Genomic DNA, 14,279 nt, shown 5'->3' with positions numbered 1-14,279 from the left:
ACAGGAGAGCTGTTCCGTCCCCCTGATCATTTTTGTGACCCTCCTCCAGACCTGCTCCAACAGGTCCGTGTCTTTCTTATGCTGAGGGCTCCAGAGCTGGACGCAGGACTCCAGGTGGGGTCTCACCAGAGCAGAGTAGAGGGGCAGAATCACCTCCCTCGACCTGCTGGCCACGCTGCTTTTGATGCAGCCCAGGATACGACTGGCCTTCTGGGCTGTGAGCGCACATTGCTGGCTCATGTCCAGCTTTTCATCCACCAGTACCCCCAAGTCCTTCTCGGCAGGGCTGCTCTCAATCCCTTCATCCCCCAGCCTGTATTGATACCAGGGGTTGCCCCGACCCAGGTGCAGGACTTTGCACTTGGCCTTGTTAAACCTCATGAGGCTCACACGGGCCCACTTCTCGAGCTTGCCCAGGTCCCTCTGGATGGCATCCCGTCCCTCTGGCATGTCGACCACACCACTCAGCTTGGTGTCATCTGCAAACTTGCTGAGGGTGCACTCGATCCCACTCAGCTTAGTGTCATCTGCAAACTTGCTGAGGGTGCACTCGATCCCACTGTCTAGGTCATTGATGAAGATATTAAACAGTACTGGTCCCAATACGGACCCCTGCGGGACACCACTCATCACGGATCTCCATCTGGACATTGAGCCGTTGACCACCACCCTCTGGATGTGACCATCTAACCAATTCCTCCCCCACCGGACAGTCCACCCATCAAATCCGTACCTCTCCAGTTTAGAGAGAAGGATGTTGTGGGGGACCGTGTCAAAGGCCTTACAGAGGTCCAGATAGACGACATCTGTAGCCCTTCCCGTGTCCACTGATGTAGTCACTCCATCATAGAAGGCCACTAGGTTAGTCAGGCAGGACTTGCCCTTGGTGAAGCCATGCTGGCTGTCTCGAATCACCTCCCTGTCCTCCGTGTGCCTTAGCATAGCTTCCAGGAGGATCTGTTCCATGATCTTCCCATGCACAGAGGTGAGACTGACTGGCCTGTAGTTCCCCGGGTCTTCCTTTTTTCCCTTTTTAAAAATGGTGGTTATGTTTCCCCTTTTCCAGTCAGTGGGAACTTCACCGGACTGCCACGACTTCTCAAATACAATGGAGAGTGGCTTAGCAACTTCATCCGCCAGTTCCCTCAGGACCTGCGGATGGATCTCATTGGGTCCCATGGACTTGTGCACCCTCAGGTGCCTTAGATGGTCTCAAACCTGATGTTCTCCCACAGTGGGCGGCTTCTGCCTTTGCCTTCTGTGGCTTGGGTGGTGAGGCTCGAGCACTTGCTGGTGAAGACTGAGGCAAAAAAGTCATTGAGTACCTCCTCCTTCTCCGTGTCCCGGCTAACCAGGTCTCCCGTTTCATTCCGGAGAGGGCCCACATTTTCCCTCGTCTTCCTTTTATCCCCGACATACCTATAGAATCTTTTCTTGTTGCCCTTGATGTCCCTGGCCAGATTTAATTCTATCAGGGCTTTAGCTTTCCTAACCTGATCCCTGGCTGCTCGGACAATTTCGCTGTATTCCTCCCAGGCTGCCTGTCCTTGCTTCCACCCTCTGTAGGCTTCCTTTTTGTGTTTGAGTTTGTCCAGGAGCTCCTTGTTCATCCATGCAGGCCCCCTGGCATTTTTGCCTTACTTCCTCTTTGTTAGGATGCATCGCTCCTGAGCTTGGAGGAGGTGATCCTTGACTACTACCCAGCTTTCTTGGGCCCCTCTTCCCTCCAGGGCTTTGTCCCATGGCACTCTACCAAGCAGATCCCTGAAGAGGCCAAAGTCTGCTCTCCTGAATTCCAGGGTACTGAGCTTGCTGTGCGCCCTCCTCGGTGCCCTAAGGATCTTGAACTCCACCATTTCGTGGTCACTGCAGCCCAGGCTGCCCTTGAGCTTCACGTTCCCCACCAGCCCCTCCTTGTTGGTGAGAACAAGGTCCAGCAGAGCACCTCTCCTCGTTGGCTGCTCTACCACTTGGAGAAGGAAGTTATCATTGACACATTCCAGGAACCTCCCGGATTGCTTATGTCCTGCCGTGTTGTCCCTCCAACAGATGTTGGGGTGGTTGAAGTCCCCCGTGAGGACCAGGGCTTGTGAGCATGAGGCTGCTTCTATCTGTCTATAGAGGGCCTCATCCACTCGGTCTTCCTGGTCAGGTGGCCTGTAGCAGACCCCCACCGTAATGTCACCTGTCCCTGCCTTCCCTTTAATTCTGACCCATATGCTCTTGGTCGGCTCCTCATCCATCCCCAGGCAGAGCTCCATGCACTTCAGCTGGTCATTGACATAGAGGGCAACACCCCCTCTTCATCTCCCCTGCCTGTCCTTCCTAAAGAGCCTGGATCCCCCCATCCCAACACTCCAATCATAGGAGCGGGAACTCCGCTCCTATGGAACACCACGTCTCCGTGATGCCAATAAGGTCGTAGCCCTGCAGGCGTGTGCCTGTCTCTAACTCCTCTTGTTTATTCCCCATGCTACGTGCGTTTGCATAGAGGCGTTTAAGTTGGGCCCCCGATGAAGCTGTCTTAGTGGCTGGAGTTCCTTTGTGCTGCTCCTCAGGCGCTCTCCTGCTGACCTGTGTTCCTTCTCCAGGCTCTGGGCATCTATTGCTGGCCCTGGCATCAAACTGGTAGGATTGGGATGGACTGAGGTTCCCCTCCCCCGGCCTCTCTAGTTTAAAGCCCTCTTCTTCCTTTATCTCTAAGGGAGATGCTTGATCCTCTGTCTAAAGTCTGTCTTTGTTTCCATTTGTCAAAAAGCCCATGTGTCTCTGAAGATGAGCATGTTCTGAGAGAGGATCTTCTAGCTGGTCATTACGTAGAGCATTCAGCCCCTGACTTAATTTACATCAATAGCTGCTATTTTTAAATCAGTGGTGCTACAGTGAGAAGAAAGCACTATTCTCTGGTTAGTTCTTACATAGTAGCTTCAGGGCATTTAACTTTATTGTTGTATGCTGTGTAACATCTTAGAAGTAGTTATTCTGGTCCTAAATCCTGTAGGTATTTTTGTGGATGAGTGGTGCTTCCCTTCAGAAGAAGTCCCGCTGACTTCACTGGAGTTTGTGCAAGGTTGAATTTTGTGTGAGTAGGATCAAACGTGAATCAGTGTGATTTTGCTTCAATTCCTACTTTTAAAATAAGCTCCTATTCAGGATGCATAAGGATGACAAAATCAGATCAGTGGTGTGTTTCCAGTCACACTCTCATTACGGAAGAGGGAAATCGATAAAATCCACTCTCTGATGGAATTTGAAAACATAGTAATTTTATGGTAGTGAGATCTTAATTTTTCAACTGTTGCTTTTTATAGCAATTGCATTTTCAGACGCAGCTAAGAAACATTAACAAACCAGACCATTTCAGAAAAATGTTTCACTTTTTGTATCTTTTTTGAGAGTTTTTTCTTATAATTGAGTTTTATAAAACTTGTCACGGTTTATGGAGTGTGAGTGAAGCCTTTCCTAGCACAGCTGAATACAGACACAGTGGAAAGATGATAATGGTATATTCAGCATGTGTTAAATTGACATTATGAAGGAAACAAAAGAAAACTTGGAGGAAATCATTGCTGTGCCCTGAGGTGTATCAAAGGTATTTTGATATTTAAAGTTTAAATCAGCCTGTGCTCTTACTCTGAATGCCAACATGCAGCTGTATTGACAGCGGAGCCGTTGTGTTAAAAGGGTCACTTTGAAAGTCATGAGGTTTGTTCAATCTGAAATGCCATCAGGGAAGAAAAAAAATCTTCTCTTGGATGTGAAACACAAACGAAGGTGTGATAGCACACACGTAGACATAAAAGTGCTGAAATGAAAGTCAGCATCAGTATTATTGCCTGATTTACAGAAGCTTTATGTGATGTTGTGTTAGCTTCTCCACTTAGAATGGGATGTAAGAATTTCTAATGCTCGTGGCCTCCAACAGAGGCATTCTTTTAGTACACTTTCTTTTAGTACACTTTTAGAAAGAGTTTGGAGTTTGCTTGAGTGGAAAAAAACCTTCTCCTTGTATTAGAAAAGTGTATCATGTTAAAAAGAAACAAATAAACCCGTGTTGCTATATATTTAATTAAAAAGTAGTAGATTTGAAAGTTTAGGTTAATTTTCAAATGTCTTTTATTCTGTAAACTAGAAGCCTTTACAGTCTTTCTAGCAGGTAAGCATCCTTTGAAAATGTCAGATAGTTCCCTCAGCAGATAAGAAGGGTATTTGTGCAGAAGTAACCTTTAGTTTTCTTGGGTATTTAAGAAAAGGTTTGGTTCGTTGATAGTTGTAAGGCTTTTGTGGGCACAACAGTAGGTTTTAAAACATGCTGCATTAAAAGCAGTTAAATATTGCAAACAGGAGTTACAGTTCAGTTCAGGAACTCATAATAACCTGGAGATCTGTTGTTATTATGCAGTATGTATCAGTCTCAGTTGAAGATTTGCTGAGGGATCTCTGGCCCCATCCCCTGCCCCATTGTGCCGCTCCATTGCTGTAGACTACCATCCATCCAACACGGGTAGCCTTAGGGTTGGCATTTTAGCCTCCCAGCTGCCAGCCATCGTGGCCTGCCATATTAATGCCATTGCATTAATTTATGTGGGCTGTGAAGCACAGCAACAGGAGATCTGATTTACCTTTCCTTCTCTGTTTTTTCTTTAGCAATAGAAAAAGCTCCTGCCTACACTTGGGGGCAGGAGTATTTTCAACTGCTTCTACTAAGTCAAGGAGATGAAAAGATGGGAAGTTTAAGGGTTTCACATGAGAATTTATCTTTTGGTTGCCTTTCAGTGAATAAACTGAGTTTTGGGGCTGTTAAGAAATAAAACTAGAATTGCTTTCAATCTGGCTGCATCTTCATTGAATTTTTTGGGGGGGAAGATAACATGCCCCTTGAATATATTGAATACGGTGTCATTCAGCATATATTTTAGGATTAACACCTGTTTTATGTTTTGTTTGAATACTTCTCTCTTTAAGGAGCAGCATAGAGTAAATGTGTAGCTTTTAACAGTTCTGTTACAGAAGTGATTTCAATTCTTCATAATTAGTGGAAGTTCTAAAGAAAATGAACTCCTAGTATTTTAAAGGCGACCGTATCTGTTGGATAAAGGAATTGCTGGAGATGACACATGGAGTTCTTAGCAGCAGGAAAACTTATGAACTTTATCCCTTTAACAATAGATTTACAAATTATCTTAATTGAAGCTTTCAAAATGTGAATGCTTTGACACTTGAGAGCACTCTTCTTACCTGAACTAGCATGTTTTCCTGAATGATTGTTAATTACTTGCTGATGGCACACAACTCCAACACTTAAGAAATTTACTGCTGGAAGAATGCACCCATGTGTTTTAGAGCTTCATGTAACCATGAAAAATTGATTTATTCAAAAGCTGTGTAAGTGACTAGGTACATTATTCAGATTAATGGGGACTGGATATAGAAAGCCTCGGAAAAAAAAGTACTGTTTCTCCTGTGAATTAGTATAAAATATTTATACTTATAAAAGTGCAAACTAATAAATATATATAACAGTAGATGTAGAACTAATGAATGTAAGACAATAAAAATATTTTATTTTCCTTGTGCCCAGGCACAGTGCACAGCACAGAGAAGTTCTAAGTTCATCTCATCTATTTTTGGCTAAGCTCCTTGGCTAGCATTTAAATGCAAATGTTTACTAGTTTTATGTTTCAATGAAAGTTGCTCTAGGGACTAGACAGTGTTTCTTGATAGCCAGCCTACTACATAGAAAGCTAAATAAACAGCAGTAAGAGACTCTCAGGGGGGAAAAATAGGTCAGAAGGACAATTGCATGAACAAGGGTAGTCTGATGGTGTCAGTTTGACCGAGTAAGCAGTTGTTTCCTTTGAATCTCCAGATGTTATCTGTCCTACTCCAGAAACTTCACTTTTTGGGGAACGCTCAGTTATGGCTTTGGCGACTTCTTTCTGAATTTCATCAGAAAGAAGGTTTATATCTTTCTTTGCAGCAAGACTGTTACTGTCTTTCTTCAAGCTGGTACTTCTAGTCAAAGGGCGCCTTCTGGCTCTCTCTTCATTTTCCTTTCTGTTTGGTAGCAAACAGATCTTGCTATTTGCTATATCTATTTTGGTTATTGGCCACAGTAAGGAAAATGAAATATTTTTATTGTCCTACATTCATTAGTTCTACATCTACTGCTCTCCATACCCTGTCTACCATCCTGGAGCAGCAGCCAAATTCTTTAGTCACTGGCATTTGAGGCCCCATGTCCTAAAGACTTCAACAGTTTTCAGAAATGATAAACAGTGAAGACGTGGTCTGTTACCCATCTTAAACAGAAGGAGGACAGGGAGAGACTCTTCTGTCCCAGCTTCTCTGAAAATTTGGTCCACTATTTTTACTCCTGGGGTCCTTCAGGATGAATGCAGCTATACAATGACATAATTGTGCACTGCTACTGTGATTAATTTGTTAAAATATTTCATGAGGAAAGTCTGACATGCCACACCGAGTTTTCAAGACTTTTAGCTTGCATAGGTTCACAACCAGCAGCATTTCGTGCTAATGGGCTGTCAACCTGAATTCCTGACAGGCAAATCATGCTGATGACTTTGTATTTTTTCCAGTAGATTATTGTAGAAGTAATAAGCCCTAGACTAGATAGGAGTTGGGTTTTTTTCTGTTTTCCGTCCTGTCATAGAGATGCGACTGTATGAATATTTCACTTACCTAGGACTGATCACACTTGTGAGTCTTTAATTCAGGTATTTCCACAATACTGCCATCAGTATAGTGGATGAAAATGTAAGGGATCCTTTGGTGCTTTTATTAAAGTAAAAACTCTCATCATTGATCTTGTCATTGAGATAATTGTTTTTAATAATGTAATATTAACAGAAGTGATGTTAATCAGTGTCTGATCATCATTGTTACTGAGAATAATTATAAAATTAATTATATCATAAAGACTTAGTCATAGCTCAGTAAAGAAATTTTTTCTTCATGTTCAAATAGAAGAACAAAGTCAGGCTGTAATTAGGGTTCTGATTTGATAAAGTGAGTCTGAAAATATAGCAGAAATGTTTAAAATACTATTTACATGTAGTTAAAAGTTGAGTGTATTTTTCAATTGTATTTTATTCTTCAGTAGTTATGCAGAATTATAATGGTGAACCAAAAAAAAAAATTGCTAAGTGCTACAGTAGAAATTTAATGTTGATGTTCAGTTTTTACCAAAAAAAAAAAAGCCAACACAAAAAAAAAATCAAACAAAAATAATTAAAAAAAAAATCACAAAATACCCCACCAGATTGAAAGTGTTACCAAAACACTAAAAAAAGATGTATTGGATTTGTACAGCAGTTGACAGAATGGCCTACATCTGTACTGCTGGTTTCTATTACAATAAAAAAAGCAGAAAAGGGAAAGCTATTAAAAATTGAAGATATTACTCAGGCTTCCAGGAAACAGCTGTATTTAAAAGGAATTATTATAATAATAGCCTTGTTGTTGTATGTCAGCCATTTTAGTGTAAATTACCTGAGAACCAAGAATCAACATTTTTAACTAATGATGTTACAACAGAGTATATCAATATTTTTGTTCTGCACCATTGCTTAGTTTATTTCTTTACCCTGAATGATGTGGGTTACCTTGCACCAACAAAGTTCAAAATACCTCCAGAACTGGCTTTCTATATGCTGTTAGAGTAACAGGTTTTATAGATGCTAAACCAAGAGCCAGTTAATGCAAAAACACTTTCCACAAAATATTGTATTAAAAACTAGACTGTTAATAACTATAGGTACTAATTATTATGTTATTGGTTTTTGCCAGGGTTTGTATTATTTATGTTTTCTAATCTGGTGTTATGGTTTGCATTTTTGGTTTGCCATAGACTGACTTAGCTCTAAATGTTCTTTATTCACGTGCCTTTAATCTAAGGCAGAAAAGACCGTGCTCTTCAAATGGTACAAATTAATGTGGTTAATGAACTATACTGTTTTATACAAGCAAGTATACAAAACAAGTGCCTGTTTTGCTTAATTCTGCGGTAGGTGAGATCAACAGTTCTCCCATGGAGAAGAGCTGGAGACAGATAGCAGAGTCTGTAGCATGAAGCTCTGACTCAGTACACCCCTATCACATGTTCTGCTCCCAATTCTCTCAACAGGATTAGCTGGGCAATACAGCTGTCATATCTGACTATGCAATGTTATTTGGTGGGGTATTATTCTATCAATTACGATGTACAAGTTAAAATACTCTGACAAGTTACACAACACCTCTTTAAAGATTGAGATATGTATTTTGCAAAATTCTTATTCTATCTGTAGACCCTTAGAGATGGAAGAAACTCAGTAGTTGCATTGCATCCCTCACTAGCAGTACTCCTGCAGTATATTTTCCCATGGGTTTGGTGGGGATTTTTTGGGGGGTTGGTTGGTTGGTTGGGGGTTTTTGTGTGGGTTTCTTGTTTGTTTGTTTTTTTAATAGCTAAGGTCTGGGTAGAAACTTTTGCTCTCTCACTGAAGAATATTGGGTTGTTTTTCCAGCAGTTTTCTTCCAGGATCTTTGTCTCGCTTCCATTGCTTCTCTCCCACAGCTGCCCTCTGGAGTTGTCTTTTGCCCCTTGAATTGCAAATACTCAAGCCTTTTGTTGAGATAGTACTTTATCTCCCATCACTATTAGGAAAGATCAGTCTTCTCTACAAGCCTTGCGATGCAGTCAAAAGCTGTTTTGCTTGATCTTGTCTAGAGCTGCACAGGCATTTTTTTTCTAAAACAGAACATGGTTGCAAAGTACTTGCCTATTTTCTCAAAACATCTTACTTTGAAGACTCCTACTCTCAAAGCATGGAGTTGGAAAGTCTGGGAGCTCTTGCCCTAATCAGGGCTCTCAGGATTTCTAGACTCCCCCCTATACAGGCAGAATTTGGAGTGCCGAGTCGTGCAGGAAGCCACTAGGCTGTGTGGCCATGGGTGGTCCTCCTGCTGGGGCTGGAAACCCCACGGCTGGCCCTGGCCACTGCCTGAACACACAGAGTTTTGTCTTGAGTGTGTATTGAAAAATGAGCTGCTGGCTCAGGGAGTGAGTTCCTTCCTCTTCACTGGTTCTTAGGGTACAAAGTTTCCATCGCCTTTAGAGGTGATTTACCAATGTAATAAATATCCCTGATTTGTATTAGGCATTTATTCTTTTAACAGTTTCATTTCATAAATCATATGTATAGCCATGAGCTCAACTCCCAGTTAGGTACTGGATAAAAACAGAATGAGGATCTCAGTATTTTCTTTCCTTTTTCATGTTTTCTGTATTCAGAAAACGTATTAGAATTCAGACGTATTAGAAATGAATCACTATAATTATTGTGGTCAAAGCATTACCTCTTTAAATTCACGTTCAGAAGCCAACTTGCTGAAAAACTCCTACAGGAAATCCTAATATACATTTTTGTTTTTATGATCAGAGCTAAAATAAAGCTGTTTCACTGAAAATTGTGTGGAAAGCCTTCCAGGGGAAATGCTAATGCCAAGTTCATCCCCCATGAGAAAGAACATCAGTTAGCTTTTTTGTGAAGCGATTTCACCCACGTTCAAGCACATATTAAAGTTGCAAAACCCATGACAAAAAGACTGTTTCAAAAAATACAGTGGTTTGATTGGTTTGCTTCTGGCTGTGGTTTCCAAGTATCTATATTTGAACACAGGCCAGTATGGACCCATCTAGCCTAGTGATTATGTAGAGAACCCTGCAATGAGACTGACTCTATAAGGAACGGTTGTTGCCATGCCATATTGTTGTCATGACTCAACTACTCAAAAAGTAAGATGGAAAATCCTGGGACTTTGTAGAGAGTGAGGGAGGACCAGGCCTGCATCCGCAGACTGAGTAGTGGCACACTGCAGCCCAGATCCACACTGACCTAGTCAAAGCATACTACAGCTTCCTTCAATCCCATGCACCCAGATTTCTTTCTCAAATAAACCAAGTTCCAGGAGAAAAGGGGTCCTTGAACACACCTCTGACACCATGAAATGGCTGGGGATGGACTCCTGGAGCTATCAGTTCAGCTGATCTCAGGTGTCTTCACTGTTTGTGTCTTAAGGCTTTACATTTTTCCTTCAGGTTGCCCTAATTTCTTTTTCACTTCACTCAGTTGTGGAGTGTGTTCTTCACAGTGGTGTGGCTCTTGGCAGGCATTCGAATCCCCTGCTCTGCATGCTAGTAAGATCAAGTCTCTGCTCTTCCAGGCATATAGCAATATACAGCAATGACCTGGCTCCATTTGATTTCTCTTTTCAGGCTCCTTGGTTCTTCAGTATAATTTGTCTTAAGTCATCCCTCTACAGAAACTGACTTTCTCTGTTTTGTGATGCTATGGAGATGCTTGTCTATGCCACGAAAAAGTCTGGAGGTCTGTCTGTGTCACCTTTCCTATTCTTCTACAGAACATTTGAAAGAACTCAGAGCAGCTGCTAATTTCTTTTTTTTTTAGACTTTGCAAAATCCTATTTTTACCAGCACTAGTTTAATTGATTTTTTTTTCAAATTAGATTGAAGAGCTTTTGTGGCAAGTGTGACTAATAATAAGTTTTAGTGATGATTAATATGTATCTAGAAATTACATTTGAATTTCAAGGAACCTTTTTCCAAGATAGTGCCCATGCATTTTTATTTCCATAACATTTATGCTTTCTGGTATGTTTCTGTCCTTTTGTACTTTTTTTGGTCTTTTTTTTGCCTCTGGCTTTTTTCCTGTCTTGTACAATGTGTATTTTCCCAAATGGGTCTCAAAGAGCATTTTTTATTATACTGACAAGAACAGCAACACCTCTGTAGATTGTCCTACAGCAAAGGCATGACAGAATAAATGATCATAAATAAATCATTTTACATGATTTCTGTGTTTCCAGTCTTTCAGTTCCTTTCTCCAAGGGGCAAGTGCCCTGGCAAACCACTGCCTTGCGTGGCATTTGAGACCTAAAGCAGATGCTGACAGAACAGATGTGATTGTTTTGCCTGCCATATCTTAGGATTTGAACCCAAATCCCAAGTGTATGACAAAATAGGCAGTGGAAGCCACCAAGGATTGATAGACCACATGTTGCTTGAATTTCAATGTTATGCCTGTTCAGCTGCTTATTGTACATGTTCAAAGTGCTATTCGGAGAGGTCACTTTTTTTAGTCACAGAATTCAGATACTACATACAGCTTGTAGAAGGACACTAAACTAGGGCTTGGATGGCCTAAACTCTCCATATCTCAGTTTCCTATGTATAAGTAGGAGTAAAGAAATTTATTTGCTCTGTACTTTTTTTGGTGTAATTTATACTGGCAGTCTTTGGGACAGAAAGTTCAGTTGAAGCCTTTGCTACCGTTGTAGATACGTTCTCACGAAAAGTCACATTAGCTCATGATGGAGAGTGATGCCTACTAACATATACAGCCATTTGGTGCATCATGTTGCCTTTCTTTTATGCACGTATTCATGGTGTCTGCATCTGAAAGATCTGGAATGGAGGAATATCTGATACCATGTGTCATCTGCACATCCTGTTACGTGTTGACAAGTTCCTGTGTCATACTACTCATAGGACAGCTTCTGGTGCATGTGTTTACAGGTAGTGCCATTGGGCACAAGGGGCTACATGACAATGCGTCACCATAAGGCACTTACAGATGTCTTCACAACTGTCCAAGAGTAAGGGCAGTGCAAAAGATAAACACACAGATCAAGCAAAAACATGCAATACGATCCAGTGGGTAGATAAGTCTTTAGTGGTGTATTTATCTTAATTTATATATATTTTGGAAGTCAGGATTGTTACAGAGGTTTTTGAGAGGAAGTGTGTCCATTAATATGTTTTTGATTGTTCACACTAACTTGTTAAAATGCTTAAAGCAGAGAAAGGACTTAGATAGTACGTGTGTACATGGATCTCGCCTACAAAGCTAAGTGGTGAGGCAGATGATACTGACAGATATGAGGACCTAGAGGTAGAAATTGGTAGCACGAGAATACTGAAGACCTGACTGATGTTACTAGGTTTACAGTTCTCCAAACTGTGGTGAAATAATTCTGCAAGTAGATGCATGTCTAATGTGCAACATTAACTGATGTATGTAGCCAATCAGCAAATGTAATACATGTTTTATTCTATAAAAATTGAAATATTTCTGTTGAAATATCCTATTGGAATGAAGGAAGCCAAAGATCATAAATTGAGACTTTCAGCTACTAGACAGCTATTCCCTAGGGATTATTGTCAGGCCAGCAATATGCCAGTGCTGTACAAAATAGTCTACTGCCTAAGTGGAAGGAGACACGAGTGACAAATCTGGTATTCAACTGAGCTTGTTATTATGGAGGTCAGAGTCCTTGGCTGATGGGAGAAATAGACCTTGCCAGAAGTGCCAGCAGTATATCTAGTAAGGGAATGTATTAAATAAGCATCAATGAAAAGTATGCTCATAGAGAAGCAAATGTTTTGCCTTTTTTATTGCTGAAATAAAGTGAGTAATAATTATTAAAAAATACTGTTTAATCTCTATGGAGCCATTTTTCCAACTCTTAAGGTCTGAAAGTATTTTGGAGTATTTCTGAATTTTCAGAATTTCAAGCATTTTAGTAGAAACAGTCATTCTTATTTCTAATAAATGGCACGTCACATGGTACTCCAGAAGCTGTTGTGTGGATTCACTGCTCTGTTACTTGCTTGCCAACACTGAAAGGATGTAAAACAGGAGATGCGGTGGCGTGAAAGAGGAAAGTGTCACTTCTCTAAAGGATGATTTTGACAAATCACATTTTACTGGCTCAGAAGCCCCTGTGTACACCTGAGCAGAGAGCTGTAGAGCTAGTCACTGAAGTGTGCGGCACAGAGCATGTTCATCTCTGTATGTGAAACAGCTGTTGGCAGAGGAAGTTTACTAAATCCACTGACTTGTTGGACCCTGTTTCAGGTGGGATTCCGTTTGTCCTCACCGGAGAGTTTTTCCAGCAGTCGCAGAGGCCGGCCGCATTCATGATAGCTGGGACAGTCAACTGGCTCTCCAACTTCGCAGTCGGACTGCTCTTCCCTTTCATTCAGGTACTCGGCAGCCTTGATGTCTGATATACTATGATATAGCTGGTATAGTGTAGCATATGATGTTTGAATAGTAATTTTCAGGTAATAGTAAATGTCTTTATTGAAGTGGATGAAATTCCCACCATGTTTTTGATACAGTTCAATTGTGCTACCCACATATCTCCTTGTTTGAATGTCCTGGAGAAAATTGTCTTGCAGAAGAAAAATTATTGTAACTGTGGAATATGGCAAATTCCCCACAGGAGTGCTTTAGCAATGTAGTCTGATGGTTGTGTCAAGAGTTCATGGTCACTGATGATGATTGTCACTGCCTTTTTCTTCAGCCTTTAGGCCACCCATCTTCTGGTTTACCCTAGGCTTTGAGAATCCTTATTAGTCTCATTGGGGAATAGATCCTCTCCCCCGTCCCCTCCCCTTCCCTCCTCTCCTCTCCTTCCTGCATCTAAGCTTGGCTTCATGGCTCTCTTTTTTTCAATCTCTTCTGTCAAGCTTTTATTTTCATTAGCTGGTTCCTTCTTGCTGCAGCCTAGTTGCTGCACGGATTAAGTTGTTCCTGTCCCAGCTTCCCCAGGCTCCCATAAGCTTTGCTTTTAGTGGATTGCTTTATTTTCATGGCTGAACTAGTCCTCCTCACATGGAGGACAGAGGCCAGTTTCATCAAGAGCTGTCTGACAACTGATGTTTGTATTCTAACAGGATAAGTTTATTTTCTAAAAAAATAAAATTTAAATTTTTTTAAAAAATGAAAAAATAAAATTCAAAGTTCAACATAGAGCAGCAATCTACCCCTCTGATTCCTAAGAACACTTCATCATTGTTCATGTGTCGTTGTCTGGCAAAGGAGGCTTCAAGCAGCTTCTCATTCAAAACCACACTGAGGTCCTTTTCCTGACCATGAACCTCTCCCAGGCACCGTCCGCAGCCTCTGGAGCTCACACAGGAGCTGATTCTCTGTCTCAGGAGCTGAAGGACGGCTGATCAGTCCCCTGACCAACCATGTCCAAACTCTTTAAAGAGACATCCTGCTCCACTGATAACAGTTTAAGAGTGAAGCTCACAACTTCAGCACAAAATAAATAAGTCCCAATTGTTTTTTTTTAAATGCACAGAGGAAAATACTAGGGGCAGGGGAAGCGCACAAAGGGGAGCAAGCCCTCCAGGCTACTTGCAGGTCCTCACAACCAGGAGAGAGATTTTGGATTACCTTTCA

General features: G+C 41.5%; 1 protein-coding gene across 4 annotated transcripts in view; it reads left to right on the top strand.

Annotated features, from left to right (window-relative positions):
* The window catches only part of SLC2A9 (solute carrier family 2 member 9), a 139,948-nt gene that overhangs the window by 103,959 nt on the left and 21,710 nt on the right, over positions 1-14,279 (top strand). For all 4 annotated transcript variants that reach the window (XM_076335945.1, XM_076335946.1, XM_076335948.1 and 1 more), the window contains one exon: positions 12,942-13,069. In XM_076335945.1, coding sequence (XP_076192060.1) covers positions 12,942-13,069 — 128 coding nt within the window. The remainder of the gene's footprint in view (positions 1-12,941; positions 13,070-14,279) is intronic.

Source organism: Aptenodytes patagonicus, chromosome 4, assembly GCF_965638725.1.
Source record: "Aptenodytes patagonicus chromosome 4, bAptPat1.pri.cur, whole genome shotgun sequence".
Lineage (NCBI taxonomy): Eukaryota > Metazoa > Chordata > Aves > Sphenisciformes > Spheniscidae > Aptenodytes > Aptenodytes patagonicus.
This window is presented reverse-complemented; position numbering and strand designations above follow the sequence as displayed.